We start from the raw sequence: 21,990 nt of genomic DNA, 5'->3' as shown, positions 1-21,990 counted from the left end.
TGGCAATTCCAGGTCCATGGTATGATGACCATGGCCTTATTTCATCAAAATACCCTGAGAAAGAGGAGCTGATTCCAAGCCTGCCAGAGATTATATACCAGACCCTGGCAATGGCCAGAGATACCTGAAGGACAAAAGGAGCTGCTTGCATACCTTTTGGGTGCTGTAGCCCAGACCTCTGGCTGGAACCAGAGAAACATAAGAACAGCAAGAGCATGTTCCAGGATCAAACCCAGGACAGCGTCACTTGGTTGCTGAGTGAGATTAACTTTAGTCTAAAAAGCATCCAGGCAAAGTGGGTGTGGGGACCGGCAGCAGAAATCACTGCTAGTAATTGTTTTGGTTATCCCCCAAGGCAAGGGGGAATCCTAAGTACTTGCTGGTTGATGTGCAGAGTGTCTACATCCTTGGAGCATAGAAAGGTAACCCACTGTGCAGAAGCACTTATTATAAGCCAAGAAGCAATACGAGGAGTAGTTAAGAAAGCGTGTTGAGATTGTATAAAAAAAACCTGGAACTGTGAGTGACCTGAGGAATTTATATCCCTGGAGGAACTGTGTTCTTTACACTAGGGTATTGGTTGGGGCCACAAGGTCCTACTATAGTAGAGCTTTGCACTGGTTTTATTGTGCCTCCTGACACAGCTATGCTGAGATCTCTTGTGTTCTAGTTGCAATGCCTTAGGCTTCTTATGAGTTAATCAACCCATACGCCACACACAAAACTGAATCCTGGCTTGGGTGCACCAGGTTTGGTCCATAGACTTTGGAAATCATTCCCATGCTCCTTTGTTCCTTCCCCTCTGCTGCAGTTCACAATTTCAATACTGCAGTCAATGTGGCCATCCTATTCTGTTATAAATGACCTTGCTTCTCAAAGGCTTTTAAACAATTATTTATTCAGGATGATAGTTTGGTCTTACCTAATGAACAGAAATTGCCTGCAGCTTCCTTCCTGCCTCCATGTGGAATTCTCATGGGTTGTGGGTTCTGGGTCTGTGAGTTCTGTGAAACTCTTACATAGGGTGTTCCCTACTTGCTTAAGGCCTCCCTTCCACCTCCCTTAATTTCAGGTGCAGGAAATCTGTCAATAAAATGTAACTTCAAATTTAAATGTTCATTAGCCCTCTGACCCACACATTGCTCCACAAAAGAAAAGCTGTGGCACAGTGAAAGGTCTCACTCTAGAATCCCTTCCCAAAGGTGTTTGATTCTCACTTATGGGGTTGGGTTTGAGGATGTGATTAAGGGTTTTCGCAGCCTTCCTTTTCTGCCTCCGCAGTACACAAGCCTACAGACTGAGTCTTTACGTCGGCTTTCTGCCATCTTGAATTATTTCCAGTTCTGGAAAGAACTGTCATGGTGTAAAGACCCTCCCTGTGACCTCTTCCTGACTTACCCACTCACGGATTGGAGCTAGCAAACAGGAGAACCTCTGAGTGAGGTGGCCCGCGCACACAACTTCCTTTTTCTCTTCAAGGCTTTCAGGCATTTCTGACCCCATGCTCTGCAGTCCTATTGTAGGCATTCTGCCTTTTCTGCCAGAGACACATGGGGGAATTTTCATTTTGGGGCCGTCAATGAGTTGGGATTCAGTTCCCATGGCTTTATCTGTTGGTGTTGACCGGTATCTCCATAGCAAGTATCTGCCCCTCTACTTGGGTGCTGTGGATGGGCCAAGGGAACCTCTTACACCACTTTAGTACCCAGCATTTTATTTTTAGCAGACAGCACTACCTGGCCCCCATGTCGGCTACCTCCCTTCACCCCAAGAGTCGGGCAGGGAACTTTTGTCACACAACCTACACTTGCTTGTTCTCTTCTGGGACCTTATCTGCTTGCTTTTTATGCAGTCTCTGTTCTATCCATTCTCAAAAAACCCTCTGAAGACCCTAGAATACAAGCTAACTTCTACTTCATTACTCTAAAATCCAGGAACTTGTGGTTCCTCAGCAGACCATCCCAAATGCCCCTCTACATGCTTCAAACTTCCTTACCTACACCCTTGAATTCAATCTCTCCTCCATTCTTATCCTCCTGCAATTCTCTGGAGGTTTCAGCACTGGATCAACTCCCCTGCCATAATAACCCTCTCTAATCTGGAAATTCAGGACACTTTCCGATCTTCTCCATCGCCTGGAAGAGGGACATCTCTCAGCACCCCTTCATTGGTAGGGTCTATCCAGCTTCTCATTTCCTTCTTACACCTTATTTGCAGATAACACACAGATCTTCCTTTCTTTTCCTGCCTTCACCACAGATTTCTCCTTTGAGACCTTTGACTATGTCTCTGCCATGCACCACTGGATAGCAGTTTGTTGTCTAATGCTCATCTGCTGTAAGACTGAAGCAATCTACCGAATTGCTCTGAACCCTCCTTCACCACTCACAACTATACTTTCCCCCTGACCTCCACTCCCTCGGTTCCGGAACTAGCAATCTTGGGTTCCTTTAGCACAGCCATCTGAGGCCCAAACAGTTCATCACACCTACCTCTGCTGCTGCATTGATCAAAATACTGGATACCGGAATCTCCACTGGCTCTTGCCTAACATTTCTAAAAAGAAAGCTCCTCTCCACTCGACTTGGTCAACTCAACTACTGCTCAATCCTCCTATTAGCCCTTCCCCTCTACTTATCTACACTTTTTGACCGAAATTCTCAACTTTGCTACTTGCATCTTCTAGAACCTCCCTCATACTTCACCCACCTATTCTCGCCATCTCCTTGCTGGCTGGCATTCTGTATAACTGGCCCTCTACAAACTTGTATTTGCCATCAAATCTATACATGGGCTATATGACTGGATTGAGATCATGACCCTGTCGGAGGGGAGTAGGGACCCCTCTCAATCTGGGCTGGGAGGGTGGCCTACCCAGGCATTGCCAGAGCCTGTCCTCCACCCGAGGTGCAGTGAGGTAGTTAGGAGGGACTGCAGTCCCTGACTCCCCTGAATGCGAATGAAAGGATTTGTGCCACTGTCATCTACAAAGACGCGGCAGATACAAACTGTTCTTACCAGCCTCAATGCCAGAGACCAATAAGAGGGCAGGGCTGATGGGAACTTTTGGAGCCTTTTGCAAATCCATTCGAACCCCAAGGGACTAGAACATATATTTCGAGGGGATTGGGCCCTCCGACGTATTCCATATCTATGACCGTAATCACCACAGCTGTGCTGCTTCGGAAAATCTTTGGCTCCTGCGTCGATACGCCGCCCTCGAGGACCTCCTCCGACGGCCGACGTCACTGGATGTTATAAGTAGGACGCACAACGCCCGTAGCCTCAGTTCCATTTTTTCCGCGAACGTGTTTGCTTTGGGAATCTCGGCGCGCCTCGACTCTTTGGAGTTTCTGTTGTTTCTCGGTTCTTTGAACCTGTTTGGTATTGTGAAGTCTTTCTTCGTGAGGATGTCTACCTCGTCTTCCACACCGCGTGCGGGCTTTAAGAAGTGCGGGGACTGTGGGTCCAAGATGTCGGTTACGGACTCACACGACCCCTGCCTCTGGTGCCTCGGGGAGGCCCATGACACGGATGACTGTGTCGACTGCCAGTCGCTCATGTCTAAAGCCTTCCGGGAGCGCAAGAAGAAGTTATCGGTAGGTAAGGTGTCCAAGCCCCGGAAGTCGAGGTCTGCGGGGCTTTCGATGGACGACCCGAGGAGCGACTCTCCGCATCGTCGTCAGAAGTCCAGTGGGTCTCGGTCCCGGAGTCGGTCTCGCCACTCCTTTGCCTCTTCGAGGCACTCCCGGAAGTGCCGTCATCGGTCGCCTTCCCCGTCCTCATCCGAGGACTCCGCCCGTCTGCGGGTCGCTTACCACACCAAGCATGCGATGCCAGAGGAATGGGCTTCCTTCGGGAAGAAAATGTTAAAAACCCAGCCAACCCAAACTAGAGTGAAAGGTGTTTTGATGAGGTCAGGAGCAGAGTTGCTGGACCAAGAGACCATGCAGTGGAAACCAAGATGAGATGAGTGGCTGAGAGACTATGGCAGTGTTGTGAGGGAGTGCAGGTTGTAAGCTAGAGGGAGAGCATGCAAAGGAGGAAAATAAGACTAGAAGGGCATGGGGTCAGATAACAGAGGTGTGTTTGTGTGTAGAACGGTGTAGGTGTCGGAATGATTCGGCTATGTAGCTCCTGTTTCCTGTCCCTGACCCAAGCCAGGGAGCATCCAATCCTGGCCTAGGTCAGGGACAGTTCCCATGGAAACCACTCACCCTCAGCCCGGTAGGGTAGGGAGGGGCGTTGCAGCTGCTCAATAAAATTGCTATGAATAGGAAATGGGCCACACCCTGAGTTCCTTGATCACTAAGAGACGCAGACACCAGGACGACTCCTTATTTATTAAACCCTAATACAAGGAGTTCCCTCTTGTGAGCTCTGCCTAACTCTAAACCTGCTGCATCAGCTCACCCTGCCTTGGAGGAGTCTCATGGACCCTTAGGGTGACTCTGGGGCAACAGACCCCCTACCTAAACTTGCATATCCCCCACATGTAGTGGGAGGCCAGAGGATGGCCCCTGTGGGTGATCTCATATTGCTAGGTGGCCTCAGACAGGCCACCACATATTATTCCACTACCTCACACCAGAGTACCTCCCCTCTACCCCTTCTTTAACTAATGGCCATATATACGTCCTGCCCCTACTTAACATTTACTCTACTTAACATATGCCCTGGGAGTTACCCCAACTCTATAACCCCCAACCCCTCCTTAATGTTTAACCTACATAGCAATACTTTATGTATACATGTAACTGCACATACATATACACAATGACTTACAACATGTATACTACATAAAACGTTATGTCAAAATGGGGTGACTGATGCAGTCAGTCACCCTTTCACAGTACCTTCAGTCTGTCCTTGGGGTGCTGTCCGGTGTAGGCTAATGGCAAGGCTCGTCTTGTTGATCCTGGTGGCTAGGGTGGTTTCTCACAGGTGATGACTGTAGCCTAGCTCCTCTTCTTACTTCAGGGTAGCCCCGTTCACCTCATGGGGCCACCCACACTCACTGCGCAGCCTGCACTTTGTCACAAGTCCTGGGCAGCCCCCTGCCCTAGTGGAGGTCCGCCCACGTTCACCTAACAGCCCGCAGCCCATTCTTCGCTTCAGGGTAGGCCCCATTGGCCAGAGCCACCCCTGCGATCACTGCTGCACCTGCATCATTGAGTTTATATCCTCTGTGGGCCCTCTTAGTTGCGGGGCCCACCCGACATCACCGCCACACCTGCAGTGCCATTTTGAATTTGGGCGGCGTCCCTGTTGTCATGGGGATGCCGCCTCCATTTTGGGTTGGGCGGCATCCCCATGACTACAGGGGATACCACCATGCTCACCACTGCGTTCCGCCACCTCAGCGGCTCTTCAGGCCCGACCCCTCTGAAATGCATCACTAGATGCAGGAGTCAAGCCGCTTACCTTCACCCGGACTGCTCTGCTGGGGGGCCAAGGGTGTTCTTCACCAGGGTCGCTGAACTTCTTTTTTTTTTTTAAACTTTGTTCATTTTTTTATTGCAACAAATACAAGAAGCCCACACGGCCCAACTAACCCACTCCACCACCACAAACTCCCCTTACAAAGGCACAATTAGGTAACAACAACGGTAACCCCTTTCGTTTGGGTCTGTCGATATCACTCTGGGGTATTGGAGACAACGATTACATCAACACACTGTATCTGCCAATGTGGTTCTGGACGGTGGTAAGTAAATCATTAATTCATGGTGATTCCGGGAACTGGTATTCCTGATCAGTTTCAAGCACGTACTGCCTAAAGGGAGGCCAGTAGTCAAATGGGCGACTGGAGGCCAGAAGTGTCGCCGCATATCTAGTTACCCTCTGTTCATAGTTTCTGTTCATAGTTTAATGGTATCTAGCCATCTTGAAATTGTGGGAGCAGCAGGTTTAGGCCTCGCCCTCGCCACCAGGGACCTGGCCACAGCCTTTGCAACGTCGAGTACTTTTTTCTCAGTGTGGGTTCCTCCCTCAATTGGGGCTAATAGCCATACGTCAGGAGAGTAGGACCTCGTAGCTGGTAACATTCCAGACAGTGCACCATCAATGGAATTCCAAAATGTTAGAACAGTGGAGCATCGCCACGCAACGTGGTAAAAGTCTGCCGGCTCTGCACCACATCTCTTACAGGTGTTTGAGCTTTCCGGGAAGAACCTACTCAGGGTGTGCGGGGAGTAATAAACCTGGTGCACAAACTTGTAATGGATCATTCTATATCAGCAGTTTATGGATATATAGCGGGTTTGCATACAAATGAGTTTCCATTGGGCCTCGCTTAACGTTTTACCCAGCGTTTTTTCCCATTTGGTTTTGTAAGTGTGATTTGCCGCCCCTCTCCCAGCCCTAACCAATTTGTAGGTAGCGGAGACCAATTTCCCTGCTACAACGGTGTTTGTCATGTGATTTTTGTGCGGGATGTGGGATAGGGGCTTGCGGGAAGTTAGGCCATTTGTTTTTAAGGATACTGCGCAGTCTATAGTAGTGTAGCAACGTCACTGCATTATGTGCACCTCTGGCACGGAGCTCCTCCCATTAGTATGAATAGTCCATTTTGTACTACATCCCCTGGGGTCTGGACTCCCAATGCTAGAAAAACTTCCCTGAATGACCTTTGTGTGTGAGTGGGATCCGGATTGTGTTGTGCAACGGTAAATTGGGCACATAACTGGAGGTAGCGCCTATCATTTGGCTCACCCGGTCCCAGGCTTTACATGTTATTATTACAGGTTGGATGTCATCCCGCGGTACTGTACCTCTATCACCCCAGAGCATGCCCAACAGCGCATCACGGTTAGCTACAGCTTTCACTAGACGGGTATGTGGAGAGTCACAATCGGCTATGTACTGCATATGGGCAGCCAGGTAATATAGATACATATCTGGGTATTCTAAACCCCCCAAGGTCATAGGGTCGGGTCAATACATCATGGACTACCCTAGGCTGCTTTCCGGCCCACACCAGTCTGGTCATCATTCTCTGTATGCGGCTCCAGTAGCTAACACTGGTGCATTGTTATAGACGTATAGAAGTTTGGGAAGTATCATCATTTTGGCAAGGGCTACATGGGCCGCCTGCGAGATAGGGAGCCGCATCCATGTTTCCATTTTTTGCTCTATTGCCTCTAATGGGGTCTTATAGTTATCTCTGTATAGGCTGTCCCTTTCAGTAGAGACTGTGATACCCAGATACCGTATCCCTTGTGGACACCAGCGGAATTTGTCACCCACATCCGCTTGCTGCACTACAGGGGTCAGGGGGAGTATTTCGGCAACCTGGGGCTGGCAAACCCGAGACTTAATATTCACTGCTTCACTGCCTGGGCTTTACTTCATTCTCTCCATTTCACCTCCTGGGCCGCTCCTTGCATACTGATACTGCACTGGTTACCTGGCTACCCTCTGATCCATGGGCCCAGGTCCCTGCCCTCTCAGTTGCACACCTGCACTGCCTCCTGGCAACCCTGCACTTGGGCTGTATCTGCAACCCCCACAGTCCCCCTACCTGCACTTATTTTTCTTTTCTTTCGACATTACATCCAGCCCCGTGGTGGGCTGGATGGTTTATCCCAAGACACACGCATGCGCACATCCACAACCACTACACATTTATTAATACCTTTATTATCCTGATGTCCGCGTCTTTTTTTACTAGGTATTCCCTCAGAGGAAAATCATGTTGCCACACTAGCCAGCCCCTGTGGGGCCATGTGCTACAGGTAGTTGAGTGGTGAAAGCAAGTAGGTTGGAGAGAAGGGCTAAATCGAAGGATGGAGACACGAGGAAGAGAGGAAAGTAAATGGTGAAATAAGATCAATGCAGTTCTTGCACATTGGTGATGGTTCTGATTTCAGGGAATAGGGAGTTCTAGTTGAAGTGGCCGATAAGGTACAAAAGCAAGAGAATATGGAGGATGGATGAGAGACAGAGGTTGGGGAGGCTGCTACAGTATGGTGGGTGGGGAGTAGTAGGTGATGGGAGTTAGCCAGGTTGGAGAGGGAGGGGCGCGTTAGCTGTCGCACATGGTTTCAAGAATGAAATGAGACAGACAGTACATTTCAAAATTTTCGAGGGTTTCAACAATGGGTGTTGGGGAAACGTTTGGGGTGGCAAAGAAAAGAAAGGCTCTACATCTCCATCCTTCAAGCAGGCTCCTTCTACCCAACCCAGAAGTCCCTACTTCCCAATATGAACTCCCCGAGGGAACACTAATACACGGTAACTCCTGCTCTCTTCTCTCTCTCTCTGCATTGTGCTTAAAGGCTGTGGCTTCTCTACAGGGAATTTCTGATTGTTTTTAAGCACCCTGGGTCGATTTCTCTCCTTGGGATGGCAGGCCCCAGGAGTTCTCTCCATTTATCTGTATCCACTCTCTCGATCTCTCATCTCCTTACTAGCGCTCTCTATCTCTATGCCTTCTTCCACCTGCTACTAGTCACTCCCAAATTTAAGGGGTTGATGTGGCTCCATCTCATGCTCATTGAAAGGGTATCCATGCAATCCCAGTAAAATCTGCCCCCTGGGTTAATAGCCCCTAACCTGATTGTAAATATACTAACATTGTAATGACTGTACCGTCCAGCGTTTATGTTCGAGCTCTCCTTTAGCAGCACCTGGTCCATTATATATTTCAAAAGTTCTTTTGTAAAAGACACCCAATTGTGGGTTTGTCCTTTTTACACCCATCTGTTTCTTGTGGAAGCACAGTGTCCCACTCCATAAATATAATGCATAAAAGGATGTGCTTGAGTGAAGCATTTTCTTTAGATGGAGTACATTCTCTGTGAGAGACTAAAAATCTATTTGTAGTAGGCTTGCTTGCCTCAATACCTGCGGAGTAGGAAATATGCAGTAATACATTCCACTCAAGGATCCTGATGATATTGAGGTCGGCCAAAAGCTTTATTTATGAAATAGTGTGTCTGTGTGTTCATGGTTCTGAATTGACTATCTTCTCTTCTTCCACTTCATCAACCCTTCAAAGGTAAGACCTTGTGGAGTCACGTTGCAGACAAATATGATTATTTGTTTCTATTAACCTAATTAAACCATTTGTATGTGTTTTGTAATTGCAGGTTTGGTCGATTACGGTCATTGTTTTGAGTAAGAAGTATAAACGACTACCTCATATGCTTACTTCTAACTTACTCCTTGCTCAGGTTTGTATCTTAAATTACAATTTCAATTTGATTCAAAGCATGACTTTACCATGTCACTTTATAGATTGCCACCACACAGTGATGTTGTTCGCAAAGGATGCCTTGCAAATGAATTTTAAAGAAACTATTAATTTAGCGGTGACAAACTTGCTAATGGAAGCAGTCGTTAGCGGTGAATCCTTAGTCCTCATTCCTTTGCATTGTTTTGCAATTTGTGCTTAAATTATGATTTTCTTTTTTGTGTGTGTTTGGGCGAGACAATGCCTTTATTTTGGTCTCCTATCTGGACATATTTGTATTACGTGTTTTTGGGCTATATGTATTTGGATGTTCAGGTTAGTAAGAGTTCAGCTTTCCTAGATTAAATTACCATACATTCTGAACCTTCGGCGCTGTTATAGAGAAAGGGCCATGGGAGTTTTTTGCTGTATGGAAACTTTCATAATAAATGTGACATCACAGTTCTTCTATTCTCTTCTGATTTGGCTAGCTCATTGATATTTCCCTGGGCAGGGGAATGTAATGGCTGGCTCCATCCATCTCCTGAATCTGTTGATCTATGATCATGGACTTCATTCAAAACTGACGGTTAGTTTTGGATAATTTAAGTGGCTGTGATTGCTTGTTTTTAAAGCTGCCATGTTCCGGAATCAAGAATGATACTGGGGGACCTTCAAGCACGGAAGTTGTAGAGTGCTCATGTAGTGAGTCTGCATCAAAGATGCCCACCAACTTGGGATCTTGGTCTTGGTCCATGCACTCCTCTGAGCTACATGGACAAATTGTGTGTTGGGGGCGAGTGCAGGTCACTGATTACACTGGCCACATTACATTGGTGTTGTCCTAATTCATATCGGAATTGTTGGTATTTCTTGCTTGCTATTATTCATACTAGCTGCACATCAGTTTTAAAGCTGCAGTTAACAGCTGTCATCATTTGTTGCTTTCATGGCAGAGTTAGTGTTACAAATGGGATGTTGTTACATTCCCCAACACCTATCATACTTCTATTATAACTCTCATTGGCATCTCACCTGGTCAAGACCTACATGGACAATTATAAAATGCAAACCAAGATGGAGCAATACACTCGGAAGTAGACCCCACCTTCCTCACAAGACACTGGCAATTCTTAGGAACTAAAAAAAGAGGCAATTGAAAATTGTGAATGGATGACTGTCGGAGGCATTGAAGCATAGCATTGAAAATTAGTTTTTTTTTTTAAACCGACACATTAGCATTTGAGGTGAAACTTCAAATACACACACTGAGGAGCTGTGTGACGCAGAAAGAACAATACATTGGCAAAGTAGGATATGGTGTTACTTACCTTAAAGTGGATGTTAAACTGATCTCAAAGCTTTGTTTAAGAATGCAGATTTGGAAGGGCATCTGAATAACATTAGGGTTGTTGGTCTGCTGGAATCCACACCCATAGATAATTTGGAACCATTCCTGGAAATAATTCTGCTGTCTGTACTGGAGAACACAAAGGTGTCTCAATATCTTTGTGGAGCAAGCTCATAGAGCGGTATGCCCAGGCCTCCTTCTGGGGCACCCCGTCGCATCACAGAAAGTCTTTTTTATTTTTGAATACTGGGATGCTTTGCTGATAGCTGCAAGAGAGAAAGCGGAATTGAGATATCGGAACACAGGTAATTTTTCTTGATATTAGGCTGTCGGTGCATGAAGCCCAGAGGGGCTTTTTACAGGTGAGGGGCTTTGATGAGCTAAAGGCACAGTCATGTAAGAAAGGGGCTTCCTATTCTGTAACAGCAAACCCGAGGGTGATAATTGATGGCAAAATGCATTATTTACACTGATCCCTTGCAATTGTTTGAATGTTTGAAATATAGAGACCTCTATCCTCCTCAGGACCAAATACTTCTGCCTGAAAGCGAACATATTGGAAACTCAAAATGTTAAAACGTTAGGTTTACTGCACCAGTGTTCTTAATGATTTAATAATATGCTAGCCTGCATAACTGAATAATTGGTAATGGGGCTTGTGGTAATTTGGACATAGGAGACGGGCACAAAGACATGATCTCAATCGGTTCAGGTTTATTAAAGTAAAGAAATGCCTGTTCCATCTCTTCCTCCATGATGGTGATTTCCTATCCTACAAAATAACAAAAATGGTGCTTATCAGGATATCTTGAAAAATAGCATTCATCCTCTGTCCCAAACCTTGTCGTTACTCTTGCCTAACCCTACTACTGATAACAAAGAAACATAAATTAGTCTATAGAAGTGTTCTACTCCCCTCTTGGTTTGGGCTGGCTGGTGTGTGACTCTCATCCAATTGTATTTCCAGTTCTTTCCTTGCGGGTTTTGTCTCATCCTGAAGGTACAGTTCAAAATAAGTTCTGTGTTACTCTCTGTAGAAGGGGACTCCTGACCCCCTGTCCAAAATTCTGCTTAACTCAAAAGGTTCTGTCTTTAGGTCGATATTTGTGTTTGTAGTCCATTCACTCTTGTGTTGCAACAGGAGTTGAGCCTCGGGTTCCATGGCCTCTCTAGCTCACCCCTTCAGGGTATCTTTTATATAGTATTGGGGAGCTACTTCGGGTTTGAAAGCAAACATGAATATCAAAATATGTATAAGTGCACAATCTGGCAAATCCTTGCCTCATGATACGGGGGGCTACAGGTATGCAGGCAAACATGAATGACAGAGCAAATAGATAAAGTAAGGTGCATCTCTTATCCCCTTGTGAGGGTCTTGGCTACAACACAGTATTTCTATCTTTCTCATCTCTCTGTTAATCCTGCATGCGCTATTCAGCCTAACTGGACGTAGGCGTAATACAATGTATTGTATTGTATTGTATTAGTCTTATATAGCGCTTTATACCAAAGCGCTGTACAGTTACAACAGGATACATTTAACATAACAAAAACTGTAACAGAAGCAAATTACAAACATGAATCAGTCACCAAAAACAGTATGTAGAGCAATTATTCAGAGGGGGAAGGTGAGAGAAGGGCGAGGGGGAGGGCTAGGAGGAAGAGGGAGTGAAGGTAGGCAGAGGAGGGAAAGGAGGGGGTGGGGAGAGGATGGGGAGCAGGAAAGTGGGGGGAGAGGATAAGGGGTAGAAGAGGGGAGAGAGAGGAGGGGGGGTGTCATGGCGGCAAGTGGAGAAGGAGAGATTTGAGGGACGTGCAGAAAGAGGAAAAAGTAGGAGTAGAGCGGATAGAGAGAGGCAAGGAGTTCCAGTGGAGGGGGGCCAGGAGTTTGGAAGGAGCGGAAACGGGAGGAGGCACAGAGGGAGGGAGGAACAGTGAGGAGGAAGTGGTCAGCGGAACGAAGGGGACGAGAGGGAGTGTAGAATGAGAGAAGGGAAGAGAGATAAGGGGGAGCAAGATCGTGGAGAGATTTGAAGACCTGACAGAGGAAGTGGAATTTAAGTTGAAAATGAAAGGGGAGCCATCCAATGGAGGATTACTGGGTCTCGCAGTCCGGCACAGGCTCTCTGGCCTCAAGGAACGCATGCATATGATTCAAAGCTCTCATCCTCTGCAGGGGTACTGGATCTCTCAGCCCCTTGTGGGCTATTTGGGCTCATTGGACATATGCATGATACAATATCCTCACCCCTTCCAGTAGTACTGGGTTTCTCAGCCCCTCATTGGCTATTCGGCCTCACTGGCCTGATGCTAGATATACAGTCCTGACCCCCCCCTCCCCTGGAGTACCTTAGAGCTTCACCTCCCTCTTCCCTGCCAAAACTGCATACCTGTGCTGTGGCGGCGTTCTTTGTCAAAGGAGGTGGTGGCTCCAATAGCTGCAGAGTTGCACCTGTGTGGTCATCTGATCTCTTGCAGTGGACCATCGACTTTTCGTCGTTGCTCAGGAGCACAGGTAAGTCACATCTCTTGCTCGCTCTCCCACTTCAGATGGCCTGGGATGGTCAGGCACATGCCCCCCTTGGGTCAGCAGAATTCCGCGGGGTTTGGGATTCCTCCACCCACCACATATCTGATGGGGTCCTGCCTCCAGGATCGATCCGCCCTGCGTTACAGCGGAAGCTTCTACTGTCTGGGCTTATGCATGCTTACTTTTCCCTCACTTGTATGGTCTTTAGTCCTTTTACGTTCTCCTTCAAAATAAGATGGGGAGCAGGATTGGTTCTGCGTCTCCTGAACAGAGCTCAACAGTGGCATCAACAGCAAAGCCAGTTAAAGGGCCATCTACGCTATAGCACGGTTCATTCCCATGTAACCCATGTGATCAACGCAGATTCTATCTCTCTAGTGAAGGTATAGTCCCAACCTTACTTGGGACTTCCTTCTCCCATAAGGGGGGGTTACCTCCAGTGAAATTCTGCTGCCATGTCCACTTGGGAGCATATTCCGTAGTGGGCTCCCCCCAGTCCCAAAGGGGGTGGCTCCCCCTTGGGTAGAAGAGGAATTCCCTGGATACTTAGCATACCCCTTCCAATGGATTAAAGCCCCCTTCCTCGTGGGGTGCTACTTGGGTAAAGATTCCTGTTTCCCAAACCCATGGTGGCCTGGGGCTATTCTCTGTACATTTCTCCAGGGCAACAGAGGAGATGGTCTATCTGGGATCACTTCCTTCTGGTTTTGTTGAATGAGGACAGGGAATGTTGGGAAATCTGTCCCTATAATTACCTCCTCGGGTAGCCCTGCAACGACATCTGGTTGGCTCTCACTTGACCTCTAAGGCAAGTTGTAGCTTAGGGTATATCTCCACTTCGCCATGGACACAATTGATCTTTAATGGCTCGTTTGGGTCTAGATTGTCTAGGCAGACCAGGACTGAATGGACTGCAGTCTGTTGATTACTGGAGTTAATTAGGGCAGTTGCGCAATGTTTATTCACCAGGACCTGTTCTGACACTTGAAGGGACTGTTATTACTGAAGAATATATTGGCTTCTTCCGAGCCCTCCTTCCTGGTATCTTATCAGCCTTTCCATTCCTCTTCACCAAACTAGCCTATTTCCATGGGTCCTTCAGTTTGATTCTTAGGACGTCTACAGGTGAAATGGCCTTTTCCCCCTGCATGAAAAACAAGTGGGGACGGTAGGGGGATGGGTCTTCTCTGCTAACAGGTTCTTCAGTTGGCCCCTGGCATTTCGAGGAGGGAAATGTCATTGATCGCCAGACCGCCTCATCTTGCTTCTTTTGTATATCGGGAGGTGGAATGTCTTGACCCTAGACCGGGGGAAGGAGGCATCACCCTAACGGAGATTCTGCAATCTTGTCTGGGCTCAGGATGCTTCCTGTGGTGCTGGTGGAGGAACTTAAAATCCTCTGGGTGTGCCTTTGCGATTTGAATAGCCGTCTCCAGGGAGGGTTGATGTTGTGTCAAGACTGCTTTCTGGATGTGGGGAGAAGTGGGGTAAAGCAGCATGGACAGACTGATCCGGTGTCAAGGCTTCTAGGACTTCTGGTCAGCTCTTCTTCTCCGACTGTTGATAGCCCACATTATTAACCCTCCCGACTAATTCCATCAGGGTCTCATTTGGAAGCAAGTGGGTGTTACATTGTTTTTCTCTGAAATACTTTGCCTGCCCAACCTTTCCCAAGCGAAGTGTTTTATCTCACTTAAAAAGGAAGTCCCATTCGTGTTGATTGTCTGATAAGGACAGTTGTCTCTCCCTTTAGTAGGGGAACTAAATAACAAGTTTTCACGCTATTTTATATATATATATATATATATATATATATATATCTCTGAGGCTTGTGGAATCTGCTTAGATCACATGCTGTGCATAGGCTGACATCTAGTTGAAGCTGCGGAGTATTAGTTTGTTTTTAGAAACTCGAAAATGGGCGTGGACACAGGGCTTGCCAGTAATACCAACCCTAGTGTGACGTCCACTGTACCCATGATCCCTCACGCGTGTAGGACCCTCAGATTGTTTTTTTCCGCCATACTTGATGGAAGCATTCCGCGGGGTTCCCTGGCTTTTAGCCATATTTTGCTAAAATCATTAATATGTCCCCGTTTCTTCCATTCCCACATTGAATCATCGAGGTTCGACGCCGGCCCGGAGAAGAAACAACCGTCGAGAGCTGCACGACGGACTTTGAGCCTCCGAAGGCTGCTGGCCTCGGCCCGGGCTTGGAAGGCCTCTGGCCTCGGTCCTGCAAGTAGGGAGAGTGGGGGGTGATAACATACCATACACTCGTATATATTTTCCTACACACACTAGCCCGCTGCCACAGGGTGCATATGGAGGGTACCCCTTTCAAATTTTGCCCCAAGTGCAACCGCAAGTATCCTTGGGTTGACAAACACACCACCTGTAACCTCTGCTTGCCGAGGGACCACCCCGAGGCGAACTACAGAGCGTGTAGCCGGTTCAAGGCTAAGACACTTAAGGGCTGCTCGACCAAACGTTGGGCCCACTATGCCAGGCAACGCGAGGCCATGGAAGCGGAGGGCACCTTCAGTGATGGCAGCGACGCCGTACTTTCGGACTGGCAAGGGCAACGAGGCGTCGAAAGACGCCCAAGCGCAAGTCCCTGACCTCGGAAGGCTGTCCGGCAGGGAAGTAATGGGGAACACACCGGGTGACACGAGCGCTACCCACACCACTTCCACACCTAAGCACTCGAAGTCCAACCGAGACTCGACGCGCATGTCGGGTTCTCGGAAAGAGGCACACAAAGAGCGGTCCACCGAATCGGTGTCCTCTGGGCGTTCTCGGTCAAGATCGCCTCACGACACCAGGCAACCATCCACAGGTGCTAAAAGTGCCTCACTAACCAAAGTCATGGAGGTAGGCTCATCAGAAGATGAAGCCGACCGCCAGCCCCAGGCCGCTCACCAAGAGTCGGCGTCAGCAGACCGTTCGACGGCTGCTTCCGAGTCCCGACGTCCTCACTCTAAGGAAAGGGACACTACCCCTGAATCTCGACACCAGGCGTCGAAAAGCTCTGAGAGGGTGAAAATACCAGGGAAACGCTTTTCCACTCAAGGGCAAGTGGGGAAACAGCAGAAGAAACCATTTCACCCTTCTTCTGCACCACAGTTGCATAAAGACAGTTCTAAGTCTTCTGATAAACAGCTAGCCAAGACCCCTGCACAAGCCCATAGGTCAAGTCATAGAAGGGGAACCCTCTCAACAAAGGGTCATTCCCAGCTCCAAAAAATGGACCAGTGAGGATATAGACAGGGTTATGTCTAGAATGTCCTCCCTAGCAAACTTCTACTCCAAGAACCCAGATCACTTCCTCTCTTATACCCCTGACGGTGCTACTCCCTCAGGGTCTAGGGACCTGCAGCCCCCTGGTAAGAAACCTCGTTTTGAGACCCCAACGCAAGGCTGGTCTGCAGACCCCTTTTGCATCCAGCCTTATGCCCAGTATAGTGAGGATCCACTACAGGATGAGGATCCAGACTTGCTAATCTTGGACGACCAAACTGGGGTGGACTATTATGGGGATGACGAGGAGCAAGAGGAGGAGGACGATAACCCAGAAGTCTACAGAATAGACTCCCCGGTAGGCAAAGGACCTCAAGTTACCGACTCTCCAGTCGACAACCAGCCCCTCCTAAATGAGGTCTTGACTAAAACGGCAGAACACTTCCACATAGACACTCAAGAGGCACAGGAGGAGAGGGACTTTGCAGAGGAACTAGTAGGAGAAAAGAAACCCATTGCTCAGGGCATTCCAATTCTCACGTCCATTCAACAGAGAATTGATCCTTCCCTTCCTAATCCTAACCTCACCAGGGCAGTAAACCCCAGAGTCGAGAAATTGTTTTCAGGGAAGCCCAATCAGACCCGCTTTACATAAGGGGGCAACTGAAGCCTGACTCCCTGGTAGTTACTAATACCCGAAAGAGGGCGGGAACGCCGCTATCATCTGAGGCTCCCCCCGACAAGGAGAGCAAGAAAATGGATGGGTTGGGAAGGAAGGTGGCCTCCACTTCCCCTTACCAGGCAAGGATTGCCAACTCCACCACTCTGCTGGCTAGTTACAACTGCCACCAGTGGGAGCAAGTAGCTGCCCTCATCGACTCCGCACCGGAACCCTTAAAGGACCAGTTGGGCCAGGTTGCGTCGAAGGGGAGAGCCGTGTCCGGTTACATCCTTAAGGCAACCTTTGATGCCTCAGATAACGCCGGCAGGCTAATAGCAGACAGCACTGTCATTAAAAGGCATGCTTGGTTAAGACAGTCAGGGTTTAAACCCGAGACACAAGCATCCCTAATCGACATGGCGGTGGAGCCTAATCTACTGTTTGGCAAAGCGGTAGAGGACGCATTAAAGAATGCCAAAGGTGAGTATGAGACTCTAAAATCCCTGGGACAGTTGACCAACAAGCCCCCTAATCAAAGAGGCAATAGTACTTTTCGTCGCCCACGTGGCCAAAATTCACAAAGAGGCTCCAACTATTCACATGGGGAGGGTACATCATGGGGTAACAACCAGCAGTCTACCTAGAGTTACAGCAGAAGAAACGAGAGGGGCCGTGGTAAGGGTAGAGGCAGCCCCAGCAGAGGCGGCATGCCTCCCGCCAAACAGTGGCGCCGCGTTCAGGGTCCCTTCTCACGCATCCCCAGTAGGGGGACGCATTACCAACTTCACCCAAGCTTGGGAAGGGATCACATCAGACAGATGGGTGCTGTCCACAGTGTCCGCAGGATACTGCATAGAACTACTCGAGCGTTCCCGAAACCACCCTCCACGTCAAAAAATACATTCCTCAGACCACCAGAAGATCCTCCTCGAGGAGATCGTCAATCTTCTCGCAAAGGACACAATAGAACTCGTCCCGGGCAACCAGGTAAACAAGGGTATTTATTCAACTTACTTCCTTGTGCCAAAAAAATCTGACAATGCGCCCAGTATTAGACTTACGCCCTGCAAACAAGTATGTCAAGCCCCAAAAGTTTCGCATGACTACTCTCCAAGAGGTAATCCCCCTTCTAAAAAAAAGGGGATTACATGGCAACATTGGGCATGAAAGATGCCTATTTTCATATTTCCATGTTTCCAGCACACAGAAGATTCTTGCGCTTCAAGGTGACAGTCAGCACTACCAGTTCAAGGTGCTGCCCTTCGGTATAGCCTCGGCTTCAAGGGTATTCACCAAGGTACTAGCGGTGGTGGCGGCACACCTACGCAGGGAGGCAATCCCAGTGTACCCTTACCTGGACGACTGGCTCATCACGGGGGAGACCCCAGTAATTTGCAGATGAAACATTTAAAGAATGATCAACCTCCTCTTCGAATTGGGTTTCTCCATAAACGAGAAAAAATCAAGCCTGGTGCCAAGCACCTCCAAACAGTTCCTAGGAGCTGTCCTAGACACTCAAAAGGGGTTGGCCTTTCCATCAGAGGAAAGAATTCGTAATCTACTACTGCAAATTCCTCTTTATCAGCCCTGTCTCCAGAAAAGGGTGTGCAAAGCGATACGTTTGCGAGGCTAGGCATGATGGCGTCAAGTATTTACCTGGTCCCCCACGTGTGCCTGCTCATGCGACCCATACAAGAATGGTTGGCGAACAGTGGTCTCAGGCAAGTGGTCAGTGGGACGATCTAGTGGTCGTTTCTTGTACAAAGTCTTCACTGGTGGACAAGAGAGAACCTGTCAAAGGGGAAACCCTTTTAAGTTCCAGAGGTACAGGCTGTAGTCACTACGGACGCATCCCTGTCAGGGTGGGGAGCACACCTTCACCACACAGCTCGGGGTCTCTGGTCTCACGCAGTGGCCAAGAATCATATCAATCTGCTAGAGCTTCTGCCCATATTCAGAGTGCTTCAAGCGTTTGAGCCCCACCTGTTGAACCTGTCAGTGCAGATCCTGACAGACAGCACAACAGCAATGTTTTACCTAAACAAACAGGGAGGGACTTGTTCTCCAAATCTTTCCAATCTTGCCCAGAAAATTTGGAGATGGGCACTCAGACGGAACATTTACCTGTCATCTCAACATGTTCCAGGGGATCTCAATTCGCTAGCAGACTCTTTAAGCAGAGATCCCCTCCCAAGCGAACATGAATGGTGTCTACTCAGAGAAGTCGTACAAGACATCTTCTCACAGTGGGGTTTCCCCACTACAGACATATTTGCCACAAGCGAAAACAGGCAATGCCCAGATTTCGCATCCAGGTTCCCCCAGCCAGACTCCAAGGGGAACACCCTATGGATGATCTGGTCAGGAATGTTTGTCTAAGCTTTTCCACCGACCCCTCATCAGGAAGGTGGTCAACAAGATGCACAGTGAATCGATGACGCTCATCCTGGTTGCTCCCATGTGGGCGAGGCAGCTGTGGTTCCCACACCTACTCAGACTAGCGGTGTGCGAACCCATCAGGCTCCCGTGCTGGTACAACCTACTGTCCCAGCACCAAGGACAAACAGTGCACCCTCAACCCAACTCAATTAACCAGGCAGCATGGCCCCTGAAGTCATAGAGTTTGGACATCTCAACTTACCACAGAGATGTATGGACATCCTAAAGCAATCTAGGAAATCTAATATGAGGCACTGTTACTTTGATAAATGGAAAAGATTTATCTGGTGCCAGAATAAGCAAATCCACCCAGCTGATTGCACTCCTTCCAATATTGTCACTTAAATGCTCCACCTGCTGGATGAAGGCCTGGTATTTAACTCACTAAAGGTACATTGGGCAGCACTGTCAGCCTACACCACTTCCCACAACAAGGTTTCGTGGTGGAAAGTACCATTGGTTAAAGCCTTCATGGAAGGGGTAAAGAGACTCCACCCTCCAATTTCTAACCCACCACCTGGTTGGGACCTTAATGTGGTGCTTGCTAAGCTCATGGGCCCACCATTTGAACCCATGCATAAAGCCAGTCTCAAACACCTGACCTATAAAACTGCCTTCTTAGTATCCATTACATCCATAAGAAGGGTCAGTGAAATTCAGGCTCTGTCAGTGCAGGATCCTTTCTTTACTGTTCATAAGGATAAACTGGTTCTACGAACACACCCTAGGTTCTCACCTAAGTTTATTTCTAAATTCCACGTTAACCAGTCCATCGGGCTGCCGGCCTTCTTCCAAGAACCCAAAAGCTCTGCTGAGGTGAAACTACACACTCTAGATGTGCAAAGAGCGGTCCTCTACTATGTAGACAAGACCAGACCGCTAAGGAAAACAGACCAATTGTTTGTCTCCATAGCTACAGGCAGAGAAGGAGATCGCGTCTCTAAAGGTGCCATCTCCAAATGGATAGTCAATTGTAGCCAACTGTTACTCCCTTTCTGAAAAGACTCTGCCTTTTACGCCAAGAGCCCACTCTACACGAGGCATTGGGGCCACTCTGGCTTTCATTGCAAATGTACCCCTTGACATCATTTGCAAAGCAGCTACTTGGAGCTCTATTCACCCTTTTACTCAGCACTACTGCATTGACACTCTGACAAGCGGTTCTAAGACATCTGTTTGCTCAGGACCCTTCTCACATCCCACCTCCTTCTTCTAACACTGCTCGTTAATCTATACACAGCATGTGATCTAAGCAGATTCCACAAGCCTCGGAAGGGATGCATTACTCACCGTAATCGTATTTCTGATGCTTGTATCTGCTTAGATTCACATGCGACCCGCCCTTCCTCCCCTCTGAGAGAAGGCGCATGGATGCTTGTAGTCTTATCTTCTATCTGCTTGGATAATCTGTACTCACGCTACTCCTCATGCTACCTCATGTCAGAAAAAATACAATCTGAGGGTCCTACATGCGTGAGGGTTCATGGGTACAGTGGACGTCACACTAGGGATAGTATTACTGGCACGCCCTGTGTCGACGCCCATTTTCGTTTTTTCGAAAAACAAACTGTAATACTCTGCAGCTTCCACTAGATGTCGGCCTATGCACAGCATGTGAATCTAAGCAGATACAAGCATCAGAATTATGATTACGGTGAGTAATGTATCATTACATGGACGCGGTAGCGTCTATGTAGTTATGGTTAAGTTGGTGTTTCCATAGGAAGAGCATTTTTTGAGTGGCTTATAACTTCGCTCCTTCTGGATGAATCCTCACCAAACTTTGCAAAAAAAAGTATATGGCCCACTATGAATTTATTTGCAAAGTTTGGAGAGGTTTGGTCAAGGGGGGGCAAAGTTATAGGGGGGGTCCCAAAACTTTTGTTTTTTCCCCATAGACATAATGGGAAAAAACGTTGCGCACGCCTACAGCCCAAACCGCTGGATGAATTTACACCAAATTTGCGGCAGGAGCGGGGGCTTGGTCCCGAAAGTGTGCTTTTGCAAATTTGGTGTAAATCCGTCCAGTAGTTGTTTTTAAAATGACCAAAATGTAAGGCAAAAAAATGAGTGATATCTCTGTTCGCTCCGCGGACGGACTTCCCGGTTCGCTCCGCGGACAGTGCCCTGATTGGCCGAGCGGCTTGCGTGATGTCTGCGGCCATGCAACGTGTTCGCAGATTGGATGGCATGGTACGTGAAGCGCATCAGATTTTCTGTGGCGCCCGCCATCTTGCATTCACGGACGACCGCGGACAGCGCGGTGAAACTTGGATTAAAAATTGTATTTAGTGGAGTGTGTTGGTGTGTAAGAGTGTTTGGGGAGGGTGGGGGGAGTACGAGATAGGTTCAATGTTCTGTTTTTTTTAATGTGGTAGACGCTTTTGTTGTGTTTGATTTTTCTGCGGACAACACGGCTGTTCTAAAATGTTCGTAAATAAACCAAATGGATTCGGTGTCAAGTTGAAAGTGTTCTAAGATGCGTGGGGTCCTGGAATGTTCGCAGGGGGTGTCCTCAAGACGTTGTCTGTATTGTTCGTTGTCAAGCTGAAAGTGTTCGAAAAACACTCGTGGTGTCCTGAAATGTTCGAAAA

General features: G+C 48.1%; 1 protein-coding gene across 6 annotated transcripts in view; it reads left to right on the top strand.

The window, feature by feature from the left end:
• GPR155 (G protein-coupled receptor 155) overlaps positions 1–21,990 on the top strand; it is a 1,263,615-nt gene that overhangs the window by 491,900 nt on the left and 749,725 nt on the right. For all 6 annotated transcript variants that reach the window (XM_069616249.1, XM_069616248.1, XM_069616250.1 and 3 more), the window contains one exon: positions 9,093–9,176. In XM_069616249.1, the coding sequence (XP_069472350.1) occupies positions 9,093–9,176 (84 nt within the window). The remainder of the gene's footprint in view (positions 1–9,092; positions 9,177–21,990) is intronic.

Source organism: Ambystoma mexicanum, chromosome 9 (assembly GCF_040938575.1).
Source record: "Ambystoma mexicanum isolate Mex_15411 chromosome 9, UKY_AmexF1_1, whole genome shotgun sequence".
NCBI classification, from domain to species: Eukaryota; Metazoa; Chordata; class Amphibia; order Caudata; family Ambystomatidae; genus Ambystoma; species Ambystoma mexicanum.
The sequence above is the reverse complement of the archived record's forward strand: the minus strand, read 5'-3'. Positions and strand labels throughout refer to the sequence as shown.